We start from the raw sequence: 17,009 nt of genomic DNA, 5'->3' as shown, positions 1-17,009 counted from the left end.
AGTAACATTACAACATGAGGCTGGGGTTGTAGTAACTACAGTAACATTACAACATGAGGCTGGGGTTGTCGTCACTACAGTAACATTACAACATGAGGCTGGGGTTGTAGTAACTACAGTAACAATACAACATGAGGCTGGGGTTGTCGTCACTACAGTAACATTACAACATGAGGCTGGGGTTGTCGTCACTACAGTAACATTACAGCATGAGGCTGGGGTTGTCGTCACTACAGTAACATTACAGGCATGAGGCTGGGGTTGTAGTAACTACAGTAACATTACAACATGAGGCTGGGGTTGTCGTCACTACAGTAACATTACAGCATGAGGCTGGGGTTGTCGTCACTACAGTAACATTACAGCATGAGGCTGGGGTTGTAGTAACTACAGTAACATTACAACATGAGGCTGGGGTTGTCGTCACTACAGTAACATTACAGCATGAGGCTGGGGTTGTCGTCACTACAGTAACATTACAACATGAGGCTGGGGTTGTCGTCACTGCAGTAACATTACAACATGAGGCTGGGGTTGTCGTCACTACAGTAACATTACAACATGAGGCTGGGGTTGTAGTAACTACAGTAACATTACAACATGAGGCTGGGGTTGTCGTCACTACAGTAACATTACAGCATGAGGCTGGGGTTGTCGTCACTACAGTAACATTACAACATGAGGCTGGGGTTGTCGTCACTACAGTAACATTACAGCATGAGGCTGGGGTTGTCGTCACTACAGTAACATTACAGCATGAGGCTGGGGTTGTCGTCACTACAGTAACATTACAGCATGAGGCTGGGGTTGTCGTCACTACAGTAACATTACAACATGAGGCTGGGGTTGTCGTCACTACAGTAACATTACAACATGAGGCTGGGGTTGTCGTCACTACAGTAACATTACAACATGAGGCTGGGGTTGTCGTCACTACAGTAACATTACAGCATGAGGCTGGGGTTGTCGTCACTACAGTAACATTACAACATGAGGCTGGGGTTGTCGTCACTACAGTAACATTACAGCATGAGGCTGGGGTTGTCGTCACTACAGTAACATTACAGCATGAGGCTGGGGTTGTCGTCACTACAGTAACATTACAACATGAGGCTGGGGTTGTCGTCACTACAGTAACATTACAACATGAGGCTGGGGTTGTCGTCACTACAGTAACATTACAGCATGAGGCTGGGGTTGTCGTCACTACAGTAACATTACAACATGAGGCTGGGGTTGTCGTCACTGCAGTAACATTACAACATGAGGCTGGGATTCTAATGCAGGCCACTGGAACATCCATGAGGACCTATGACGTTAGTAATAGACATAGTTAAAACACACTTAATTTACAGTCAGCCAAGCAGGACATCTTTGTAGTTTACATTTCTAAAATGGGCATTTTAGCCCGCACGCACAGTCTTGTGTCCAGTCTAGTTACCTGTCCCAGACCTGCTGTTTTCAACTCTCTAGAGACAGCAGGAGCAGAAGAGATACTCTGAATGATCAGCTATGAAAAGCCAACTGACATTAATCTCCTGAGGTGCTGACCTGTTGCACCCTCAATAACCACTGTGATTATTATTATTTGACCCTGCTGGTAATCTATGAACATTTGAACATCTTGGCCATGTTCTGTTATAATCTCCACCCGGCACAGCCAGAAGAGGATTGACCACCCCTCATAGCCTGGTTCCTCTCTAGGTTTCTTCCTAGGTTCTGGCCTTTCTAGGGAGTTTTTCCTAGCCACCGTGCTTCTACACCTGTATTGCTTGCTGTTTGGGGTTTTAGGCTGGGTTTCTGTACAGCACTTTGTGACATCAGCTGATGTAAGAAGGGCTTTATAAATACATTTGATTGATTGATTGCGTCGAAACCTACCTCGATGGAGCCAAACTCCACATTGTCATAGTGGAAGTGGGCACAGTCAACGAGCTTAGGGAAGTGACCTTTCACAACAGACAGCCTGAGATAGAAACACACACAGCAGTCAGATTAGATGAAATAACAGCATTATACAGTCACAGAGTGAGAGTCACAATACAGAGAATGTATTTGTCTTGAACAGCAGCAGACCAACACTGTTCTAACGTTAGTGCAGCAGTAGAAGCCCTGTATACAGTCGGTCTATGTTTGGGTGAATTAGTAGACATACACTTAGGTTAGGAGAAGCTCCAGGACAAACAAAGCTGTAGCTATGGGAGCTTGACAGTGACAGTGGTTCTCGTGTGAACAGAAACAACCCTGAGCAGACTGCTTTGCATGTCCCTACTCTCAAATGCACACACTGACTGTGGCAGGTCCATTGCATGGTGATTTTTGCAGCTCGATGTTTGTCATGAATCTTGCCCTGCAGGCAAAAGTGAGCGACTTCTGCTAGATGGGCCAGCTGCAAAGTCAAATTTGGCTATATTGTAAAAATGTATGAAAACAAAAATGTGCTTTTGGTCTTAAATTTAAGGTTAGGCATTAGGTTTAGCGGTGTTGTTAAGGTTAGGTTTCATGCCAACCTGCGGTGACCAGGGCCAGACTTCATCAGTGACACCACTCACTCCTCTAAGCTTCACATCACATCAACCTCCCACTATCAACTACCACATAATCTCACCACAGCCAGGGGGAAATGAAACTGGGGAACGTCCTGTTTCACAGCACTGCGTGGTCTGTAAGGGAAGTTCTGAGGTTCCCTGTATGTGTTTGTGTATAAACTTCTCTCCGACCGTGTCTCCACAGAAGTGGTTTAATACCTGACAGGGATGTCCATACAAGGGCATTCATCACAGAGCACAGCTACAAAGTATAGTTAACCTGAAATACTACAATATATATAATATACACCCTTCCTCTCAGTCTATGCTTGGCATCCCTTGTCTGGCACCAAAGTTCCATCGGTGCCTAATGGTTCACATTTCACACCACTTCTGCGTCCTGTAACTACACTGCAGTCACATTTCACACCACTTCTGCGTCCTGTAACTACACTGCAGTCACATTTCACACCACTTCTGCGTCCTGTAACTACACTGCAGTCACCTTTCACACCACTTCTGCGTCCTGTAACTACACTGCAGTCACATTTCCCTTGTGCAGGTCAGCAGTGTACTTGTTCCACCCTCTTTAAAATGATCTTTAACTGTTCCAATCCATCCTCAGTGAAACGATTAAGACCCGGAGGGCAGTGTGCCAGTCTAAGTGGCAGTCTCACCTCTTGCTCATCTTCCCCTTCAAGTTGGCAGTGGTGCCCACGGAGCGGGTAGTGGGCTCCCCGGAAGTGTCCAGATTATCGGTGCTCCAAGCCTTTGGGAGGGAGAAAGAGGAAAAAGATGGTTAGTAAAAACAATAGTCAACAGGCCACGTTACATGGTGTCTGTGTCTCCAGGGGTGGTGGTCAAGACTGTACCTCAAAGGGAGATTGGGAGGACATCAACCAGGAGATATCTAGATATCTACTATCGTCAAAGTATGGTTTATAGGCTACACCATCTACAAAATCTCTTCCTTCTTGACAGTGATTTGACTTGGTCAAAGCAACTTCCTCAGCCCCATGATGTCACTCCTGACTACAGTACAGAACATGCAGAAGATACTTACACAAACACAGCACAACTAACACCACTGCAGAGGACAGAGCAAACTGTAGTAGTGGTAGCTGTGTTTGATTCTACTTCACATGCTGTAGCATATATAAGCTGTTAGTTAGTAAATCCCTGTCCCCTGCGCGTATCCAGTCCTTCCTGTCAGGATCTGCATGACGATGCAGCAGCCGTCAAACAGCGGAGCTGAATGCGCACTGACTCATACTGACTCAACAGCAGGTGGAAACACAGCTCTAACCATCACACGGTTCACACCTTCACAGGCCCTACGGCAAGCCAGACACACACCCCTCCTCTCCCTCTGGCTTTAGGTCTGCCTTCACTCATCTCTAAAACCAGCATACAGCCATGTAATCGTTATCACAAATGAACAAAAGACAAATATTTGTCCCTCTTTTCATTCATACCTCTCTTGCTCTCCCTCTCTCAATGTCAATATCCACCTCCTTTCCATATTATCCAGCTGATGAATGCAAACCAACACACAACACACCCACTCCTACACAAACAGGTAGCAGCAATGATGAGCTGTCAACCACCAGAGGGAACGAACATCAATCACTTACTGTGTGTGTGTACGTAAACAAGCCATTTTTCACACATGACCAGTGTATATTACACCCATAAGGCTTTGGTAGAGGCTAACTGAAGTAATTTGTCTGTTGTCAGGGAAATATGTCCCAAATAGACTCAGAGGCAGCAGGTAGCCTAGTGGTTAGAGCGTTGTAACCAAAAGGTTGCTGGATCGAATCCCCGAGCTGACAAGGTAAAAATCTGTAATTCTGCCCCTGAACAAGGCAGTTAACCCACTGTTCCCTGGTAGGCCGTCATTGTAAATAAGAATTTGTTATTAACTGACTTGCCTAGTTAAATAAAAATAAATAAGTAAAATAGGCAGGGTTGTAACCCCCATGAGATGAATTGGTGACAACCATCTCCATTCACAACATAGACAGTGAGAAATGGTTTTGCCCAGATGGAGGGAGGATGAGATGGAAATTAGGCTAAAAGTATGTGGATGAGTGACTCCCGAATCTCCTTCAAATACTCAAATGGGATCAAATATCAAAACCCCATGTTCAGATGCTAAAGGCCTCTACCTGAACAAGTGTAAGAGAATCTACCGCTTCCTTAGAGAGTTGTACTATCTTACAATGTCTCACTCTCACATGCCAACAGCAACTGTGACAATAGCAGACTGGATACAGTTTGGAAGGGTGCAAGCCAGGTTGAAGATCAGATTCTCCACTACTCGGCCTGTCATGGGCTCCTGCAACACCTTTAAAGGATACAGCAATGAAAACACCTGGGCTTTTAAAACCTTCCCAGTTGTGAATCACTTGTGATTGGGGACAGCGTGTCTGTTCACAGGTTATTCCTCAGCAGAAGCAGAGGATGCAGAGCTGGATAGAGTACTGCAGCTCCAGGGAAAAACATTACTACTCAGAGTATTGGCCTAGGATCAGTACTACTCCTCCCGGGATTGACCTTACCCACACAAACCCAAACTGGTCCTGGTCAATCGCTTAGGGACAACTGACACCCTCACCGTTCCTGGGTGAGTGAGTGGGAGAGTGGGCGAGCGAGCACCTGGCATAGGCTTGCTGTGGTAAATTGACTGTTAACAGTAAGCCTGGACAAACCTGCCTCCACCTGGTGTGTGTGTGTGTGTGTGTGTGTGTACGCACTCAGCGGGGCCCATAGAGGCTGAAAGCACTGGGGCTAAACTGGGCACAGCTAGGCTTAACCAGAATACATCAGCGCTGCATCACTTCAGCATTGAGCGTATCACACACCAAGATGTGTCTGTTCAGCCCTCAGTACAGGCCGGCCCCTTAGTCTCGACTCAATCCCTCTGACAACGTGGCAACAGCAGAGAAACTCAACGAGCTGAGAGTCCATCATTACAAAGCAGGGGATAAGGTATTTATAGACAAGAACCCTGGCCTGTATCCAGTCTGAACTGACTGTCTGCAACATGCATTCATTCCATCTCCAACATTGTAAAACCTTAGATCACCACGTGACTGGTACATTAATGGATGCTAAAGGTCATTAGCGGACCACGTCATGTCGTTGCCCTTCCAGTAACTCCACACCCCTCTTCACTCTACACCAGGCTAGAGTTTCACGGGCAGCCGGTATGGCACAATAGACACCTGAAACTGGATCTGCCATGGAAGCCACCGCTTCCAAACAACAGTTAGCTAGACGGTCAGAGACACAGGCAGGCGGTCAGAGCAGGGCAGTATCCACACACAACAGTCAGGGACAATAGCAGGAGTTAATCCTAAGAGACTAGGCTCTAGTAGGTATTGTTGTACAGCAACAACGCAGACAGGTCTTCTTCAGACCAAAACCAAAGACATGAGAATCCTAATGGCATTAAGGCAGGGTAATAACCCCTGCAGGCATTCACTCTCACCCCCCTCATTGATTCCACAGCAGCCCACTTTCTCTCCACCTCCTGTTCTCTACCTTTTGCATCCTCCTCTTCTTGAACATATTGAGGACCCCTTTCAAGGGGGGCGGGGGTTCTTTTTAGATGTTGGTGTAGTCCATCTCCAGTGCTATGTATCTCCTCTGTCCATCCATCTGTCTGTCACCATCGGTCTCCCATGGTTACCTCCGCCAAGCCATCACTGTCCCTTCTCAGTGCATTCTGCTCAGAAGGACAGGTAAGTGGACCTAGCATACCTGGCGGTTACGTCTGTGTGCGTGTGCACAGACACATACTTGACTGTTGAATATTTCATGGTGTGAACACACACAGCGATCTGAACCCTGGGCCATTGCCAGAGCTCAGGCTTCTCAGCTGTTCTGTGAGAGGGGCAGGAGACAGACTGACGGGCGGTCGGTCGCTTTATATAAACGCTTGGTTTCCTTCCTAATCTATCTGGTGACAACTGCCAGTTACACAGGGCAACACAACCTCCACATCATAGCGAAACCACATAAGGGGGCAATAAAAAGGTGTCACGTTTAATGCTTCGACAAGACCAAGAGGAGGGAGTCTTGGTGGTACAGAGAAGAACTGTATAGTAGGCTGACCTAGAAACCATGTTCTGTTGAGTCTAGAGGATCCAGCATGCTATATAAACCCCCTCTCAGTTTAGACATCTTTAAATGATAAGCCCTGGTTCTCAGTAAGGCCGCTGTCACCAGATCTCACCTCATAGTTTGAATGTTTGTGCCCTGATCCAACAACAGTCCATATAATGCATGCCTGGTATTCCTTCCTCTCTTTAGGGACCGGGAAAACAGGAACTCTGATCTTGTTTGGGAAGAGCGGCTGCAGTTGTTCAGCACCAGCTCTACCCAGCATCTACCCAGAGTCTACCCAGTGTTGGGGAGTAGTGAACTACATGTAGTTCAACAAGTAACTGAAACTACCACCACCTTCAAAATGTAGTTGACTAAATTCCAATCTTAGTAGTGTTTTAGTACATAGTTTATTTTTTATTTTTTTTGTTGCCATGTAGCAGTGTAGCTAACTACTGGAACTATACACTACTCTTCTTGCAAATAGAAAAGATATGGCTGAAGTAGACAAGAATTTCCTATCAGCTCTTCCCCTAATTCTCATTTGAAAGACAGTTTGTGTTTAATATGCACATTCTGTTATCTTACTTCAGAGAGATCTGCTTTAACAAATTGTAGTCAATGACATTTCAGATTTTGATATGATAATTTATCGCGCTGACGACATACAGAGGTAGACAATACTTGTAATAATTGTTGACCGCATGCACAAGTATGTATATTTACACACATGTGCAGACAGACCACCATACCATGCATAGACAGGCACAATACGTACCCACAGACATAAAGAGGTGCATACAGACAGTTTGGGTAGACGGAGACTTACCAGACATGACTGTCCAGCTCATAGCGCGTATAAACATGGTGCATTTCCCAACCCACTGGGGTCACGACACTTCACACAGAAAAAGAAAACGAAGGAAGCACATTTCATTTCCGTCCCTTCATACAAGAGGCTTATTGTGTGTAGTCAAGAGACAATACACTCTAGACTGCTTCCTTGAGGGATTTGAGTAAGTTGAGTTCAAAGTTGATTCTGGAGAGAAGGTCAGACTTTTGTTTAGCCTAATTGTTTGAGGGTAAAAAATAAAATAAAAACATGAATAAATAAATAAAAACAATTCTATTGAGCTTTGCTGTAACACGAAGTGGCCTGTGTTGAGAGCTGGAGCGAGAGGACTTGGCTGACTGTTCACGCTCCATCAGAAAGAGCCAAACCTTAACCAACCAGCTCTGATTTAACGTAACAAGGCCATGCATCAACACCACTGCTCTGAAAGCCTTCTCAACTCTGACACAATTAAAAGGTCACTTGATTCCCATACAGAACCATCCCTATAATAGCGCCATCTAACCCATAACCCACAGAGAGAAACGTATCTCAAATACCTATGCTGGTTTTGAATACTCTTTGTTGACAACAACCCTTGGTATTTGATAAGTCAGTCGCATACCATTTCTAACAGTATAACCTGTGAGATTGCCAGCACGGACAGCATCATTGTGCTTGGGCTTCCCAGTATTACAGCAGAGTGAAGTGTTGTCACACTGTCTGTCTGTCTCAGGGGAGTTGGCTAATCTAGTTAGTTGGAGGTGGGAGAGGAGCAGACAGACATGGGTCACACACAGGGGTCAACACGCTGAGGAAATGGGTTAAATGTGACAGTTTTGTTCCTTCTAGACTAGAGTATGCCTAAGTCGTGTGTGTGTGTATAAGATTTGGCGTGCCTATGCTGCGTGTTTGCGTGTGTGTGTGTGAGGGGGGGGGGGGGCTTGAGGTTCAAGGCACATTAGAAAAGTATCAAAGAGTATCAGTGAAGCTTTCTCTGGGAGGGGGAGTATTCTGCTGCTATGTAACAATGCAAAAACAATGCCATTGATTTGAATGTGTGTGTAGGAGGGAATTCTCTGCAAGTGAATCTGCCCAATGATCATTATATTATAGCCTCTGCCATTCAACTCCTACAACAGTCCCAAGTCACATGGTTAGGCTTCGTAAATGTAGGGAGTTCGGCTAGGCCTACTCCACCCTATGAATCACAAGAGTGAGACTGTTCCTTACTAACCTTACTAAGTCACAGGCATCGGGTGTGCTTAAAATGTTGACTAGAGTCAGTGGGCAGCCTGTTGGTCTGTGCAGAGCAGACGTTGGTGTTTGTGATGTGGGAAGTGAGGCTCCATGCTTTCTAGTCAGCCAGAGCCTTACCAACAGTTGCCGAGATCTTCCGTCATGTGGGCAGCGTCGCTATGGTAACGCAGCGTGTTTTTGCATGTCAGGCCATGAGAGGGAGATTGTGTGCTTTCTCGAGCTTATAAAAGGACTGCATGGATAAGATTTAGGTGGACAGGATGTCAGAGTAGGATAAGAGTGTGTGTGGATGTCTATGCTAGAGTGTGTGTGTGTGGATGTGCATGCTAGAGTGTGTCACAGGGAATGAAAAATAATGGTGTGAGAGTCTGATTCAACTACTTCTATGCTTGTGCGATTGAGAGGGTTTAAAAGAAGGCTCAAATGTGCTTGACTATGTGGGGTGAACTGGACGGTGTGTGTGCAGGGGTGTGTGAGCTTCTCTCATTCCTCTACAGACTCTGAACTTGACACAGACGTTGGTGTAGCGACAGTGGCAAGCAACTCCGTCATGCCTGTAGGTGTGTTGAGTGAAGTGGGTCTCACACACACATATATGACATATATATGACGACTGAAAAACAAGCTCAAAACCACTCTGCATAAATCAATCCTGACAAATCTCTCATAACTAAATCTCTGGCTGGCTATTATTACGATGATTGTTTTGTCTCTGCCTCTCTGCTCTCTGAGGCTCAGCAGGTGTCCTGGATCTTGACCCCAAAAGAAGACAATAGGATAGAGGGTCAGTCAAGTAGAAGAAGAGCCATTTGTTATTGTCCCTTTTCTCCCACGGTCAGTAAACCGCCCCACTCCAAGCGACGCTGTCTTCACAGTCAAGGAGTCTTGGGTCTGTCCTCTTCAGGTCACAGCACAACGTTGGCTTGGGTTGGTTGGGTGGGTCTGGCTTGCCAACAGGCTTACCAACAGAGAATACTACAGCCCAAAAGGTAAATGTCTGTTTGTGTAACCCAGCTGCTCCAACAGTTTTGCTCGTTGTCTAGAACTCCCCCTGCTACTCCTCCATGCCCCATCCCCTGCTTCTCTCACTCCTCCATTTCACTCACTTTCTGTATGAAAGAAGACAATGAGAATCCCCTACACTTCTCCACCCTTCGTTCCTTCCTTCCCTCTTTCTCCAGGGGGAACAATAGGTTCAAAGAGTGTCCTTTCATGCTCACTCTCTCGCTCCTCCTCTCTTTCGTAGCGACCCAGTGTAATAGAAGTGTCAGAGAAAGAGGGGCTGAGGACTGAATAAGTGGGTAATGTTGGGAGACGGATCTTGGGAGAATTCGGGGGAGGCGGGGTGAGGAGGAACGGCATTACAAATCTGCTCTTTTCCTTATTGTCATCATCTGCAAGTGGTCGCGGCTGGGCTAATGTGACGTGAATGGGCCAGTTTGGGGCAAGTAGTCGTGGCTACAAGTGTTGATCTGTCACGCCGGACACACTGCACACATATGGGGGGGAGGAGGTGACAGACAGACAGGGACTGTGTGGTTCAAATCCAGGGGCTACTACGGTGACAGGAGCTTGGGGACTGGACATGGGGGAGAAGCATCAGCCTGGATCCAGACACGAGAGGCCAGGGGTCAAGTCATTCAGCAGGTTGGCAGCCCAATGGCACATGTAAACACACTCAGTGAGGTACAGTTAGATAGTCACCACAACACTAGACTGCACATGATTACTTTTCATGTTTCACGCAACATTAGGCCCCTTGGTTATTGATGTAGTATGCCATCACTAACACTGTAGAGGTGTACCAGAGGGGTGCTTCTGTCTCCCAGCCTCAAAACAACTTTTACTGGGAGTGTGTTTCTAACGCATGAGCTCCGTTAGCTCCCCCTTTCACAGAACAAAACAGGCCTTCCCATTCAGCCATGCCCCACCATCCCCTCACCTCCTATAGATCCCACCCAACCCCCAACGACACCCCAAAAAAGGAACCGCACTCACCCATCCCTCCCTCCCTGTACTCCTTCAGGCTAATGCAACAAACACTGCCCCCCAAATCTTCTCCCATCTCCCCGAGTAAGCATGGGAAGCCATAGCGAAGGATAGCTGAGATGGAAGACTGGGGAGGGTCTAGGCTGTGTAAGAATGGAGCAAGGTGGGCTCTATCATGGACATTCCAGAAGAGGGTCCCTGGGAAACAGACAGTCCCCCTGTCACCCCCCACCGCCCGTTACCCAAAAAGCGCCTCTGGGAGCCCTGTCCTCTTTCTTCCATGCGACAGGAAAGACACAGAGCCACCGGCAGCATACTAAACACCAAACACTGCCCTCATCCCAGCTGCAGCCACGTGAGATAGAGACACACAAGAGAGGGAGAGAAAAGACTAAAAAGAAGAAAAAAGAGAGGTGGGGGAAGAAAGAAGTAGAGGAAAGAAAGAGAGGGTGAATTCGTCAGAAGCCTGACTGTTGTGAACAAGTGTGTGGTGTGTGTGTAGCGAGACATGAGGGACAGTGGACGAGGGGGCCGTTTGTGTTGGTACGGAACAATGTGGGCATGGCTTCAGAACAGATGTTTCTATAGGGGCAGACAGCTGGCACCCAGAGCATCTGACTGCAGCGGAGAGAGAGAAAAACCATAAAGGGAAAGAGAGAATGGCTGAATGAAAACACTAACAGGAGAAAAACTATCCATATGTGGAGCCTAGGTCTGGTGGGGGGAAACAAGGTCGCTAGCCACAGTAAAGGGGAGGGGTTCTGAAGACTTACTTCAACAAGTTGGAGGATGTCAAGGCAACATGAAAGATTTTAAACTAGAGAGCTAGCATGTATAGTATATGGACAGAGGGCTACACTCCAGGATAGTGACTTGGTGGCTGTACTGCATAGGCAGGTTTGCTGTCTGTTTAGTCAGTGTCTCTTCAAGCTGCTGTATATGGGCTTGGACAACCAGGATATGAATCATAATGCAAAACCGGTTTGAAGGCACTGACTGTACTGTAAGTCATGGATAGAAGGGTGACCCATGAGGCAAAACAGATATTGGCATATCACACATTCCAGCCTCCAGGCCAAAACAGACAGAGAGAGGGGAGTAGTAAGAGGGGGAAGGGAAGAAAGTCGTAGGTTTGTATACAGGTTAATGTACTGTAAATAAACCATATCTGATCGTACGCAGTATTAGCACAGAGATCTAATGTTAAGCACCCATTAAAGAGTCTCCAGGGTGAGTAGTGTGTGTGTGTGCGCACGTTGGGCGTGGCTGGTGCCGGCTGGCTTCTCCTCTATGAGGGCGTTAGAGGAGATGATGGGTGACAGGGCGTGAGGCAGTGCCCTCGCCCAGACCTTCTCTGGCCTGAGGCGGGACTCTGTGACGCCCCTTGCCCCCAAGCTGTCAGCAGCAGCCCTGTGAGCCCAGTTCCAGCTTTAGGCCCTGGGAAAAGGGTCAGGGACAGGGCTGGTGTCCCCAGTCAGGCCTCTTTAGCTCAGCTTATAGCTCACCTCTAGACCTACCAGGGATCAAATATCCCTTTACTATTCACATGGCATGAGGTACAGCAGAAAGTGCCTGGTAATAACATAGTGATGGCTCACATGAGACGCAGCACCTCTCTAAAGGGCCTGCTTTGAGAGCAGCTTGAAAGATGCTCAACATGTTAACATGCTCAGCTAAACAGCCCCCTGGCTGTAGCCTAGAGGTAATTCAATTCACCATTATCACTGTAGGAAAAAATCATTTTCATTTAATAAATAAAACTAGCAGACAGCTAGTTGAGGTGATGACATGTGTTGCGTGTCGGTTAGGGTTATGAGTCCATAACATAGCCTACACTAGGCTACATGGAGGACGCACATTTTGGCGATCTGCTTGAATAATATCCCACGGAATAAAGCACACAGGACAAACAATAGGCGTAGTAGTGCTCCGAGGTGGTCAAACTAGATCTTTCTAAACATCTGTCCTCACGGTGAGTCCACATGCAGGGGGAAGTAGAGACGAGCAGAGAGCAGCACTGAGCACACAGGGGGACTGTCTGACCGTCACCCCTGACAACGAGCTGTGCGCTGCCTAAACCAGTCCCCCCGTGCCACTCTCCACATCCTCATTTCAGCTCAAACATAAACCGCTTGCTTGGTGGCTGAACGTTGTTGTTAATGCAGCCAGGCTTGTTTCGTTTCTCATTATACGGTATGTGATAAAATAATGATCGGTCAGTGAAGAACCAAACCAGTGGCCAATGACAGAGGTGGTGTGGCCAGAACGCCAGTGTTACAGAGTCCGTAAGCAGCCATTGATTTGTGTGTATATTGTGTTTGTTCTCCATTACAGGCAGATCCACACAGGTGTCTATATCTAGGGAAGATAGAGTGAGCAAGATATGAGGGTAGAGAGGAAGGGAGTAGGAGGGCCTCACAGTAAACAGGAAGCGATGGAGAGGATTATTGGTGGGCGTGGCCCTGCTGTGCCAACTCTTTGCTTTTTACCTTTCTCTCCATCTTCCTGTCTAGGGTCTCTCTCTATCCCTACCAAATTTGTACATTGAGGACATCTTTATGTAATTTGTGCAGCCCAAGTGGCAGAGGGGGGGAGGGAATAGTGGAATAGAATGTGAGGTTATGTAACAACAGCAGTGCTGATTCTGACAAACATCAAAATCAACCATTCCTCTCATGTTTTCTTGCGATAATAACGCTGGTGCACCGAGGACAGGGAGGGAGTGTGTGTGTGTGTGTACTGAGGCACTTCCCTTACCACGAACTCCTCAGGTCATCAATGGTAGCAAGAAGGGACAACAGCTGGGAACAAGCTTCAATAGGATTAAATTAACCAGAGCACATCAGGGCATGATGCATAAATAAAAAGGATGTATTATTAGAGAGTTCCTTTCTGTACAGTAAGAGCCCCCTATCATTCAGCTGTTGGCAGCCACAGGCCAAGCATTTCATTCTCCTGTCGGCAAGTGAGCATCCTAGGGGAGCATTTACATTAAATCAAGTGTGTTGAAAACAACTAGCATTTGAGTTCAGTTGGGGCTGGGATAGGCTAATTTGTGCTGCAACGGAAGCCTAATCTTTATAATAGTCTTACTACAAATCCAAATGTGTACAGAAAAACTACACACACACACATTGAACTGCAGCCGGCTGCACACTGCGCCAACAACGCAAAGGAAGCAGAATAACTCTTGTTCGGCAAATGTAATGTCCAAGCGTAAAAGGCTCTTAACACAACATTACCATCAGTCTGCATTGATTTTCCTCTTACCGAACATTGCAAGTGACCGTACATGAGACGATTAAATGGAAATCAATTAGGTATGTAGCCAGTGAGTCCATCCAACAGCTGTAAATAAACAGTCTGTCCGAAACAAAGACACACAGTATTTTTCTGTCTCCGCCTCATTCTCTGTACAGTATACACACAGACACACACACTCGGTCTCAGTCGCTCAGTCTCTGTATGGTATACACACAGACACACATGCCCTCAGTCTTAGTCTCATTCAATCTCTGAAACACACAGCTCCTGCCAGACAGAGTTATGAAGATGCTGGGTTTGTAATTAAACACCTTGATCGCCCACTGCTGCTCACACTGGAGGCAGAGCTAATCCTCAAACTGACTATTGGGGAGAGCAGGCCAAGATACGCTACACCAGCTGGACATGGAATCTGAATGACAACATACAAGGATACTTAGAAAGGGTTCAGACCAGGGAGGTCAACGTAACCAATGGGTCTTGAGATTGTGAGATGGAGGCTAAACTATAGCCTTGAGTGAAGTTTTAGACTCAGGACTGACAACACAGTAATGCTTCTCTAGAACATGGAACCAACTATCTATCTGAAGCAAGTGAGTCAATCCAACAGAGCCAGAATGAAGACCATAAGATTGAGTTCCATAAAGAAAAAAGCAGTAATGACACACATGCCTTGTTTGGCCAGGCATTAGAGAATACAGAAGCATAAAATAGGCCTTGCTATTCCTAATTTTCCAAGGGAAAACAGTCTGAGAATAAACATAGGTGACATAATCTGAAGCTAAGCACTAGTTCAGCCTGTTTCAGCTGTAACATACTGGGTCCACTGCGGTTGGGTAGATTAATGATGGATTGATCATTAATGACAGAAATACCCTATGCTGTGGCAAAGAGCCAGTCTTGGGACCTAACCCAGATTAGTAATTGCCAGTCTTGAGAGCAGGAGACTAGTGGATGGAGGGGATTTGTATCCTCTGATCATAAACCACCATATTCTCTGGTAGAACGACCTGTTCCACTGGTATGCAAAACCCATGTCTATTGCAAACACAGCTGTATGTAAGAATAATGACACGTTCATGTGCTAGTCAGATATAGGAAGTCAGACATTTCCGAGTTTCCTAGATCTGACTAGCACATGAACGCGGCAAAACTCCAGGGGAGTAGACAATATATCAAAATGGAGTTGGCAGGCCAATCACTCCATTCAATGAAAGACCATTTCAAGTTGCACAGCTATGATTAACCATCAAGTCTAAAGCGCTTTTACATTAAGAAAACATGAAGTCAGTGAAGTGATGTTATAGCGCGAGACGACAGCATAGCGTTGGAACGGTTTGAAGTGTTACTTCATCACGCTGACACAGTTACCTGGAACCGATTGTATCTACACGCCTGAGAGGGACATTAACAATATTATATCTGAAAACGTTGCAGCCCAACAATGGGAAACAGATTAGTTGTATTATGTTGCGCATATAACATTCGTTTCTTTAGTACTAACTCATTTAAAATGATATTAGCTACATTAGTATCCCGTGCCTTTGTTATGAGAATGACGTTTGTTCATCACTGTGGCTTGCGCGCAATTAATGAAATGGAAGCCCCAGCCGGAGTAGACAAAAGACTGTCCGTTTTCAAAACTGTTTTGAGCTGCCAATCTAGCAACGAACAAGGCAATCATAATAGTATTAGCTAGCTTTGCTAGATTGTGTTAAACGATGACACGCCGTACAGCACGTAAATATTCGAATTAAGGCAAGTGATGAATGCCCAGTAAAACCGAATCACCCTGTCTGGCTGACAGACAACACCGCCATTCATGCTTGCATTTCAAGGGAGGGGCGCGCGATGTGGCTAACTTGAGCTAGCTAACACACTAGATTAAATAAATAACGTAACTAGTTAGTTAGCTAAATTGAGCTAATAAACGGCATAGCCACATGGGATTTGGCTTTATAGCATTAGCTATAAGATTTAGTTAGTCAGATAAAGACAACCATATCAAATGACTTGAGCGAAGCAGTGACAGGCCAAGGTTCAGCAGTGTCCCTGTAACTAATGGCAACAACGGACTGGACAGCATCTTCTGTTTGTTTGCCACACAGACTAGCCATATGTGACAGACATGGTACGACAAACTAGCTATCACATGTTTTGTTGCCAAACTTAAAAAAACGTTTTTTTCACTTGCCTCATGTCATGTCATGTCATGTTCACATGCAGCCTGAACTAAGACAAAAATGATGACTTACCACCATTCCGATATCCAGGTTCGGGGGAAAAGGGTCGGATGGGCTCCGTCTTCAAATTCCAATCTCACTGGTGTATATTAATGTTTGATTGGTGCATTCGTTAAAGTGGCCCTCCGCTTCTTGATATATAACGTTAGCAAACTATGCCAACAGTTTACCTCACATTTAGAAAATATTGAAGCATCATTGCTAGTTGTGAATCTAACACGAAAAAGAACCTCCTAACCAGCCCTCCAAGACAGGACTGTGAGGAGTGACTGGAACAACGAGGGGGTGGCGAAATCTAGTTCGTTGCCTTGGCAAAAAACAAATTTTCAGCGAGATCCTGATGAAAATGTAGACAACTGTCTCCATATTATAGACGACATAATTTGCTAGTTAGAAATCTGAAGAAGTTCTCGGTTCATGCAAAATCGTCCTTTCTACATCGTTAGTAGGCTGCATTCATTGCCTCAGTTCAGGCAATGAGATGTTTCTACACACGTGTGGTTGAAATGTGGATAAGCAGTGTCTATCCGCCGATACCAAATCTCAAAGTGATGTGTATTTTATGGAAACGTAAAGATTGAGTGTAAGGCTCTAGTTAATCGTAAATAAGATAACATTATTTTAACGCCAACAATGATAAACAATTTTTGTATCTTCATTGATCAGGCAAAAAGACTCGTTTAAACAGAGCTCCCCTATTTTGTGTAAATGCTGAGGTCCAGTTGATGCCCCTGATCGGACAAAGGCGTAAGAAGCAGACTGGCTATCCTTTATTTATGCTTT

At 45.9% G+C, this 17,009-nt stretch overlaps 1 protein-coding gene across 3 annotated transcripts in view; it reads right to left on the bottom strand.

The window, feature by feature from the left end:
* The window catches only part of LOC110503812 (uncharacterized), a 44,453-nt gene extending 27,466 nt beyond the window's left edge, over nucleotides 1–16,987 (bottom strand). For 2 of the 3 annotated variants that reach the window (XM_036970308.2, XM_036970309.2), the window contains exons 1-3: nucleotides 16,239–16,987; nucleotides 3,206–3,297; nucleotides 1,882–1,966 (exon numbers count right to left, since the gene is read on the bottom strand). In XM_036970308.2, coding sequence (XP_036826203.2) covers nucleotides 1,882–1,966; nucleotides 3,206–3,297; nucleotides 16,239–16,244 — 183 coding nt within the window. In that variant the 5' untranslated portion in view covers nucleotides 16,245–16,987. Of the gene's footprint in view, nucleotides 1–1,881; nucleotides 1,967–3,205; nucleotides 3,298–7,467; nucleotides 7,635–16,238 lie in introns of those variants that run through there. The other variant, XM_090226903.1, reaches the window with a different exon arrangement.
* Between the last annotated feature and the right edge of the window lie 22 nt (nucleotides 16,988–17,009).

The sequence above is a fragment of the Oncorhynchus mykiss genome, chromosome 3 (genome assembly GCF_057628025.1).
Source record: "Oncorhynchus mykiss isolate SJ-2025 chromosome 3, ASM5762802v1, whole genome shotgun sequence".
Lineage (NCBI taxonomy): Eukaryota > Metazoa > Chordata > Actinopteri > Salmoniformes > Salmonidae > Oncorhynchus > Oncorhynchus mykiss.
This window is presented reverse-complemented; position numbering and strand designations above follow the sequence as displayed.